Source organism: Lampris incognitus, unplaced genomic scaffold (assembly GCF_029633865.1).
Source record: "Lampris incognitus isolate fLamInc1 unplaced genomic scaffold, fLamInc1.hap2 scaffold_412, whole genome shotgun sequence".
NCBI classification, from domain to species: Eukaryota; Metazoa; Chordata; class Actinopteri; order Lampriformes; family Lampridae; genus Lampris; species Lampris incognitus.
In genome coordinates, this window is record NW_026611371.1 from 25,032 (window position 1) to 35,176 (window position 10,145).

Consider the following 10,145-nt stretch of genomic DNA (forward strand, 5'->3'; position numbering starts at 1 on the left):
ATCCAAGTTGGAAAAATCAAAATTCTGGTACTTCCCCCCTAAACTAAAAACCTTCTTGTCTCGTAGGTTAAAGAATAAAACTTGCTCCGCTTTCTTTAATTAGCATTTTGCAATCGTACTTGATGACTGAGACATGGGTTGGTGTGTTACATCTGGAGCTTTGACCTTTGCACCCTTTACAGCTGGTTGCTCATAATGCTGGCAACCTCGGCACTGGAACTTATTCTACAGCTGCTCTCATTGTCAATTGCTCCTAAATATACTATCAGCTGAACAGGCTGTTGGTCATCTCTTGGATGCAGGCTAGGTTTGCCCTCTCTTGCCTGTAGGTGTTTGAATGGATTGGAGTATCAAGTGCTGCCCTCTTGTGAATTACATGGGATTGTGCAGTGGCTCATACCCGAAATATAATCCCATTATCCTGCTCTGAGCACATCAAAACCCTCAACTAAATACCCGATTATCTTATTCATATTACAGTTATGCTATAAACACACTCCTGGCCAAAACATAATATATCCCCTCGTGTGTGTGTGTATGTGTGTGTGTGTGTGTGTGTGTGTGTGTGTGTGTGTGAAATGGGTGACAGGTGTGCTCCCTTCTGTTGCCTCTGGGCAGAGAATTATGCCAACAATAAAATACCATTCACAAACACACCAACAGGCTCATTGTCACTGTCCTGCTAGAATCAGGTATCTCCGATGGCGCCTCACTTTTTTCAACCCTAATTTAAGCAGGCAAGTTGACAAACAGAACGATAATATAATTTACAGCAGCAGGCAAGTCACAGATGGGAGGGTAGGTTCCACTCTTTCACACGTTCAGATTCAGTGGCTGCCCCGTATTTTGAGAGTCATGTGCTTTGAGTCACTTTGCGGTGCCAATAGCATCGCTGTTGGAGCCGCCCTATTGACATCATTGTTTCCCAACTGCAGCAAATGTTTTATGACCCAGGGATGCAGCCATCGTATTAAGAAAGCATCGTCTAAAGTCAACAATGTTGTGAATAAATGTTTTGTTCTGGGGTCTAATGATGATGACGATACAGTCTACCTGCTTTGTGTTGTGCATTTTACTGGACTGTAAGATGACCAAAAGATGAAAATAATGATGATTTCATCTTATTTTCTTAAGGTTTTGTGTCTAAAGGTTTTATGTGTCCTGCAGGTTACTACACACACATCTCCACACTGGCTGACGTCCAGGAGAATGTTATGGAATACCTCCATGTCCTTAGCCGGCCAATGGTCATCAACCACGACCACGACATTATCTGGACCGAGGCCTATATGGACAGTGTGGTCAGTCGCTATCTGCCTCTCTCTCCCTGTCATGTTAATGTTTCCTTGCTGTCTCTCCATGTCTCTTGTCTCCTTCTGCCATCTGTTTATCCCCCTCTCTCTTTCTCTACATTCCTCAACTCCAACTCATTAACGCAGACTCTTTCTCCGACTGTTTGACAATGTCTCTCTTATCTCACTTTGGATTCACCTTCGCATCGACTGTCTTTCATTATTTCATTTGTTGTTATTTTTCCATTTACCATCATTCTTCATGTCTGTCTGTTCTCCCTTCACTCAAACTCCAGTTCCCAAGAACCCGAGAGGTAAACACTCCTGTAGCTTTGTTTGACACAACTTAAAATCCTCAATCTAGATGAGTGTATCATGACCATAAACCAAATACGTGTTCAATAAATGAACCTACAGCTTCCTTTTTCTATCCGTAGACTTGTGTCGTTAGTCTACAAGTTAACATTTCCATTTCTTTGGCTTGGCTTCAATTCTAGTGAAGTAGAGATAACACACCGCAGTACGCTTGGTGATTAACACTTCCATATCCCACCATTTAACTTGTATTTACGCACTTGTGTTTAAGTGTTTCTCAGCTTAAATGTTCCTACAGCACTTCCTTCAACTTGCTCAGGTTTCAGTTTGTGTTTAAAGCTGCTACAAGAGAGTTTTTCACTTTTTATTTATCAGTGTCAGGCTAATTTCAGTGCCTCTGTATGACTGACATCATCAAAGACATAATCAGCGAGAAGATTAGACATTACTATGTATTTGGGCGGCATGGAGGTCCAGTTGTTGGCACTGTTGCTTCACAGCAAGAAGGTTCTGGGTTTGAAGCCCAGGCCATCCCAGGTCCTTTCTGTGTGGAGTTTGCATGTTCTGCCCGTGTCTGCGTGGGTTTCCTCCGGGTGCTCTGGTTTCCTCCCACCATCAAAAAGACATGCATGTTAGGGTTAATACTTCTCCTGTCTGTGCCCCTGAGCAAAGCAGTGGAAAGAAGAACTGGAGTTGGTCCCCGGGTGCTGCAGCTGCCCACTGCTCCTATACAATAGGATGTGTTAAATGCAGAGAACACATTCGTTGTAACAATACAATTCATTGCAAGAATACAATGACAAAATAAAGTGGCTTTCTATTGAATTAAAATGCTCATCTCAGGGGTTGGATTCCCTGCGAAATCTGACCAAAGATTCATCGCACAAAGACAAGATGCCTTACATCATCTCTTTATTTCTTGCCAATGCTTTTTTTAAAACACCACAACATCTCTCTCTCTTCTCTCCTCTCCTCACTTCACTTCTCTTCTCTTCTCTTCAAAACAAATGAACACACTACCAGTGGATGAATGTAGATCTTTGCAACAAGATGCAACACTCATGTGAAACAAAGTCGTTTCTTTGTGTAAACTCCTCGTAGCAGCTTTAAGAAGTTAGAGGTTCTCCTTCCTCTTGCTATATGGTATTGAGCGCATTTAGTTCAATTTACCTTTACGCCCATTTAAGAGGTATAGGTGTGCATGCGATAAGTCTTTGCCTTGCTTAACTTGGCTTGTCCTCAGCATATATGTATGATGTCATTGATCCCTATTGCTTGGTTTCCACTTTTTACACTTAGCTGTACTTGATAACTCGCCGAAATTTAGCTCTTCCCCTGGTAAAGTTTAACTCTTTAATAGGTGTTCAACCCGTCCTTTAGCTGAGCTCTAGCTGTGTGTGGCCAGTCATCACATAGTTTAGCTCATTTAGTTCGGATTTCCATTCTAATTAGATCCATTGATGTGTGAATGCCAGTCGCATTATGAAATAGGTTAGTTGTTGGACGGTTATGAATTTGAGGTACTTTTCTTCTTTTTTTGGGGGTTTTATATCAATTTTTACTTGACAAAAAAGGTAGAATGTCCAAAATCGTTGCGTTGTGTGTGTGTGCATGCGTGCGTGTGCGTGTGCATGTGCATGTGGACATGCTCTCTACAGTTATTCAACAGCCAGGCCCAGAGCTTGCTTTTGATGACATCAGTGGCCATGCCTGTCTTCAGCAAGAAGAAAGAGACCGTAAGATTGTGTTCACATCACTGATAACTTCATCCTCATCAGATATCACTTAAACCAGTGTAAATAGTGTCTACCTCCAGCATCATACGATTTAAATAATTTTCCATAAATCCACATTTGATAATCATTTTTCGTACTTATCACATTGTACAGACAGGTGTAAATAACGTCGTGCTTGGCATCAAAGGTGTGAGATGTCACCTTTTTAAATGCAGTTACTCCTTAAATTCTGTATGTTTCTTATTGTTGGCTCATAAGATTGGCTGTTAGGAATGTAACACACACATACCATATGGAATTATATCATACCATAGTATAGAATATTATAATTTACAATGCTAACTCTATTAAGCCCTTGTAACTGTTTTGCAGGGTTTTTTTTTCGGAGTGGATCAAATAGATTATATAAGACTGAACCATTGTATACCATAACATATCATAAAATGTCATCTTGTGCTTTTTGCTAACTGCATGAATTTGTTTTTCTTTTAGTTATCTCATGGGATTCTGCTTGGTGTGGTAGGGACAGATGTGGCTCTGAGAGAGCTGATGAGATTAGCTCCAAGATACAAGGTAACTACACACAACAAACGTTATCAGCAAATATTGACCAAACTGGGCCATTCCGTACGACACTACTTTCTTTGTGCTGTATTACTTACTGATCTGACACCGAAGAAGCTGGATGGAGTCAATCTATGATGCCACGTAACCTAACAGCAACTCGAGATATATATCACAATAAAGCCAAACTAAACCTTACAATTCTACATTGTAACACGCCAGGATAGGCAGTCCTATGCCATACTCTACCTTACCACTGATACGAGATATGATAGGCTCCAATATATAGCAGGTTAACTGCTGGTCTCTGGTGGCACTTAGCAGTGAATATAAATCATCTGATGCTACTATTGACGTCGGGTATTGCTATTGTGTCCTTATTTACTCAAACACCATTATCATTGGTGTCTACTATTATGCCCTCCTGCCTGCACTAGACATTTTAAGCTCTTATGAAGATAATTTGCCTGTTATGCTGATGAGTGGCAATGGAAATCCACTTTGTACATTACATTACAGTCATTTAGCTGACGCTTTTATCCAAAACGACTTACAATAAGTGCATTTAACGTAGGAAATCAGGAGAACGACTAGTCATCAGAGGTCATAAGTGCATCTAAACAAGCATCTAAGAGCAAAACCCGTGCTAAAGTAAAAGTGCAAGAAAGAGATTTTTTTTTAATTTTTTTTATGAGTGAATACATACTTTGTACTTTAATTCTCCTATTCACCACCTCTTTGATGATCTAAGGTGCTTTTACACTAGTCACTCGACATGACATGCTGTCTTGGCAATTAAATGATTACTGTGTTGCAAATGTACTACTACTACTACTTCATATAACTATTATGATATTACTACTATGTGGTAAATGTACTACTACTACTATGATATAATTACTATGTAGTAAATGTACTACTACTGCTTCATATAATGCTATTATAATATGATTACTATGTAGTAAATGTACTACTACTGCTTCATATAATGCTATTGTGATATGGTTACTATGTAGTAAATGTATTGATGCATGCTCAATAATCCAGGTTAGGAAATCACAGAAAGTTGAAGCAGTTCAACTTTACACAGGTGGTCTCAGTTGCATTCAAACTCCAAAAAACGTTGCGCCAGAAATTGGTCCACCCCAAGGATTGGGTCCCCCGGCACAAACAGAACAATATGGGGTACGCTGTTAAGTGCCAGGAGGATGCCGTGACTTATACATTGGGGAAACTAAACAGAGGCTGGCCAAGAGGATGGAACATCACAGAAGAGTTAACATGTCAGGCCAGGACTCTGCAGTCTACACCCATCTACAGGCCAGTGGCCACTCTTTCAATGATGAGGATGTGCACATCCTTGATAGGGAGGAACACTGGTTTGAATGGGGAGTCAAACAGGCCATCTATGTTAAGAGGGAACGACCATCCCTGAACCGGGGGGCGGGGGCTAAGAGTACATCTGTCACCATCTTACAATGCTGTGATTGCAACCGTTCCCCACTCGTCTGTGAATAGTACACATGGCCATTATAACTCTAGTTAATGGTCACGGCAATTTGCATATAAAATTGATTGTTAGTTGGGGTCATTATGCAGCTGTGTTGTTTATAAGGGTGGGGATACCTGCAGTCAGTTTAGACTGAAGAAGTCACTTAGATGAGTGATGAAACGTTTCTCTCAATAAATGTGTCCAGATGAACTGATTCAACTTTCTGTGATATGTAGTAAATGTACAACCACTAAATATTATACAACTATGATATGATTAATATTTAGTAAATGTACTACTACTGCTTCATGTAACACTATGATCTGTTTTCTATGTAGTAAATGTGCTACTACTGCTTCACGTTATACTATGATATGATTACTATGCAGTAAATGTACTACTACTGCTTTATATAGTACTACTTTGATATGATTACTATCTAGTAAATATACTACAACTGCTTTGTATAATACTACTTTGATATGATTACTATGTAGTAAATATACTACAACTGCTTCATATAATACTACTTTGATATGATTACTATGTAGTAAATATACTACTACTAGGATCTGATTTATATGTAGTAAATGTACTACTATTGCTTCATATAATACTACTATGAGCTGATGTTGTGCTGTATGATGCCTCTTGGTAACAATCGTATTTACCTGCTAATTGCTGACTCTTGTAAGTCACCTTGGATAACAGCATCTGCCAAATATGCAAATGTAAATATAAACGGATATTAAGCCCCTCACAAGACAAATGTTCTATCCATGCTGCTGTATCCAGGAAGTTGTGTTAGTATTTCTACACCCTCAGTCAAAATATTAACCTGGACTTTGCAGGTTAATGTATTTAATGTATTTATCCTGTCAGCGCCACTCAGTAGTCCTGCATCCTCTTTGAGCTTCTCAGTTCAGAAAATTGAATGTGATTGTACCATTTTCTTCAGCTGGGTATCCATGGTTATGCCTTCCTTAACACCAACAACGGCTACATCCTGTCCCACCCTGAGCTACGACCTCTGGTAGGCAAAACATTTTGCACAGAACATTTTGTCAACGGTAACTTGGAAATCTACAGAGCACAGTGAGTCTTTCATAATGAAAAGTGGCAACCAGTTATAACCAGTAGTTTACCTGTGTGTTGTGTGTGTGTATGTATTCATGTATGTGCATGTATGTGTGGGTTCTTTTGTGTTTGACAGTATAAAGAGGGTAAGAAGTTGAAGCCCAAACCCAACTATAACAGTGTTGATCTCGCAGAGGTGGAATGGGAAGACACAGAGGAGACAGTAAATGAAACACACACACACACACACACACACACACACACACACACACACACACACATACACACAAGCTCACAAATATATGCATACTCAGGGTAACAAAGGCAGTCTGTCTTCTCTTCTGTTAAATCTGTCTCTCCTGTTCTTTTTGCTCGCAGTATGTCTCTCTAAACTGTCATTCTGTCTAGTTTCAAATGTTCATTTCTCTTTTATCCTATTTTGTCAACTAGACAGAACTTTTCTGGCAGAATTATTTTGATCTGATTACGTGACGTGATTAAGATTAAGGCTCTCTCGAGAGCTCCCCCAACACAATGTTGGCACTTTTTAAGATGGTCATTCTTGATGTGTTGCTATGGGAAGTATTGTAATGGGTAATGCAACTTCTTCCAATTTACCCACCTCACTTTCCTTTACTTGACTATAGTCAAAGGCTGAGATAGTAATTCTTAATGTTTAATTTGTAATGTAGCTACGACAACCTCCCTTAAAACAACGCCGTTGCATTTGTTGTACAAAGCAATATAAACTATGGATTTAGCGGGGTGCCAAGAAGAAAAAAAATGATAACAGGGCTGTTAAGTTAAAATGTATTCAGGAAGAAATGAGAGACCTGAAAATGAAAGGAAGGAAATTGCAAAACAACAGCTTCAAGTAGAATATAAAAATGAACAACTATGATCATACAATTCCCCCCTATTTTGTGAACTATGCCCTTATAATCCTCACTCCTACTGAACTCCTGTAGAATGAGACTACTGAATGCAAATTCACCAAGTCCCTACTCGCTCGGACTCAACGACAGAAGTGCTTTGCTCCTGTGAAACTGTGTCCCTGTGTCTCTGTCTTGTTACGCTGTGCTGTGCGGTGCAGGTTTTCACTAACTGGTGTGTTTCTTTAAGCTGAGGACGGCCATGGTGAAAGGAGAAACTGGGACACTATCGTTAGATGTGAGAGCATCTGTGGATAAAGGGGTAAATTCCAGTTCGTATGAATGTGTGTGTGCGTGTGTGTGAAAATAATTTAGAAGATCAATATCTTTTTTTTAATATCTTCCTCTTTTTTTTTTGTTGAAATTTCCCCCCTTTTTTCTCCCCAACTGTACTTGGCCAGTTACCGTATTTTCCGAGCTGCCCCAGTTGCTGCGCCACCTCCTCTGTCGATCCGAGGAGGGCTGCAGACTACCACATGCCTCCTCCGATACATGTTGAGTCACCAGCCGCTTCTTTTCGCCTGCCAGTGAGGAGTTTCACCAGAAGGACGTAGCGCGTGGGAGGATCACACTATTCCCCCCCGAACAGGCGCCCTGACCGACCAGAGGAGGCGCTAGTGCAGCGACCAGGACACATCCCCATATCTGGCTTCCCACCCGCAGACACAGCCAATTTTTTCTGTAGGGATGCCCGACCAAGCCAGCGGTAACACGGAGATTCGAACTGGCGATCCCCGTGTTGGTAGATAATACAATAGACCGCTATGCTACCTTGACGCCCTGTCTTTTCCTTTTCTAAACTTAATCATTCTTGTCCTACATTTGGTCTCTGTCATACCACGATCATCCTTGTTGAGTGTTATTGTCAATTAGATTCTATTTTCCCCATTTTGTCATGACATTTTATTTCATTAGCTTGTTACTTTGTTTCAGTTGAGGTGAGACTTTTTAATGAGCTTCTTATCTCCTTCAAGTTCTGTCTCCCCTGCAAGTTGTAAATTATCTCGTTTCCGGTGTGTCAATGATTTGGATGTTTAAAAGATCCTAAACTAAATTCCTTTCAATCTTCTTGTCTGTTCTGTCCTTTTCTACCTCTCTACCACGCCTTCCCTCTTTCTCTTGTCTTTTTCCACCATTCATTTCAATGCCCATTTCTTTTTTATGCCCCCAAAACACACCCCTCTCTCTCTCTCTCTCTCTCTCTCTCTCTCTCTCTCTCTCTCTCTCCTCTCTCCTCTCTCTCTCTCTCTCTCTCTCTCTCTCTCTCTCTCTCTCTCTCTCTCTCTCTCTCTCTCTCTCTCTCTCTCTCTCTCTCTGTCTCAGAGGAGAGTGATGTTTCTGAAGAACGACTATTTCTACACCGTCATCAATGAGACGCCGTTCAGGTCTGTGATTGTTTGCAGTTAGATTAGATTAGATGAAGAGTTTGGTTCCACGGCACGGTCGTCATTTCAAAAAAGGGACATCTATTTCTATAAAAATATTGTTTACACAAAATAAAAACTGATTTACTTTTTACTGCCAAACAGATATTCAGTGTGTCACATAAACCAGTGTATCTGACTACTGATTGTGATTTAGTCTGTCTTCTTTCTTTCTGTGTGCCAGTCTGGTGTAGTGCTAACTAGAGGATATGGAGAGTATATCTTCATAGGCAACGTCTCTGTGGAGGAAGGTAATTGTACTATTAGTATATTGAATACTGTCCTTTTATTGTCTCTTCTCTTTGTCTCCTTACCTGCTTCTGAGTCTGTCATTGTGTCTGTCCGGTTATGTCTATATTAATCTATGTTATAGAGTATGTATATTCATCTATGTGTCTATGTATCTGTGTAGCTGTGTGTTTATACATCTATCTCTACACTATCTGTTGGTTTGTCCATGGATGGATGGATGGATGGATGGATGGATTCAAGATTCTTTATTTGTTACGTCTCATTATACGAATACAAGAGAGTAAAATTCTTGTGTTTCAGCTCCTTAACACTGAAAATAACCAAAAAAAAACAACAACCCCAGATCAAAAAAGCAGTAATAATAAATAGTGTGTGGTGTATGTAAGGTGCTGTGTGTATGTAGGCCCTGCCTTAGTAAATGTGCGTATATGTGTGTAATTGTTTGCATATTTGTGTGTGTTTGTGTATGCCAAGCTACGTGTGTGTGTGTGTGTGTGTGTGTGTGTGTGTGTGTGTGTGTGTGTGTGTGTGTGTGTGTAAACTGATGATCGCTGAAGACCGTAGGTCAGTACCATCAGTCAGGTACCAGGCTTAATGTCTTTAATGTTCTTTGTTCAAAAGCCTGGTTGCTTGGTGGAAAAAGCTGTTCTGGAGCTGCTGGTCCGGGATTTGAGCTGTGGTACCGCTTGCCTGACGGTAGCAGCTAGCTGAACAGTCCATAATTGGGGTGGCTGGGGTCTTTGATAATCCTGCGGACTTTGCTGACACAGCATCCATTGTATATGTCCTGGATGGAGGGAATCTTGCATCCACTGATATCCTGGGCCATCCGCACAACCCTCTGCAGGGTTTTGCAGTTGTGGGCAGTACAGTTCCCATGCCAGGCAGTGATGCATCCAGTCAGAACGCTCTTGTTGTGCCTCTGTAGAAGGCCCATAGAATCTTGGGCCCCATGCCGAACTTCTTCAGCCGCCTGAGGTGAAAGAGGCATTGCTGTGCCCTTTTCACCACATGGATGGTGTGTTCATCCTAGGTGAGGTCCTCGGTAATGTGGACTCTGA

The 10,145-nt window shown here is 40.8% G+C and overlaps 1 protein-coding gene across 1 annotated transcript in view; it reads left to right on the forward strand.

Annotated features, from left to right (window-relative positions):
• The window catches only part of LOC130133608 (voltage-dependent calcium channel subunit alpha-2/delta-4-like), a gene marked incomplete at its 5' end in the record, with an annotated part of 31,996 nt that extends 22,604 nt beyond the window's left edge, over positions 1-9,392 (forward strand). The window contains 10 exons of the mRNA XM_056302062.1: positions 1,168-1,301; positions 1,589-1,606; positions 3,266-3,343; positions 3,836-3,916; positions 6,358-6,432; positions 6,613-6,699; positions 7,599-7,670; positions 8,732-8,797; positions 9,017-9,083; positions 9,385-9,392. Of these exons, the coding sequence (XP_056158037.1) occupies positions 1,168-1,301; positions 1,589-1,606; positions 3,266-3,343; positions 3,836-3,916; positions 6,358-6,432; positions 6,613-6,699; positions 7,599-7,670; positions 8,732-8,797; positions 9,017-9,083; positions 9,385-9,392 (686 nt within the window). The remainder of the gene's footprint in view (positions 1-1,167; positions 1,302-1,588; positions 1,607-3,265; positions 3,344-3,835; positions 3,917-6,357; positions 6,433-6,612; positions 6,700-7,598; positions 7,671-8,731; positions 8,798-9,016; positions 9,084-9,384) is intronic.
• Between the last annotated feature and the right edge of the window lie 753 nt (positions 9,393-10,145).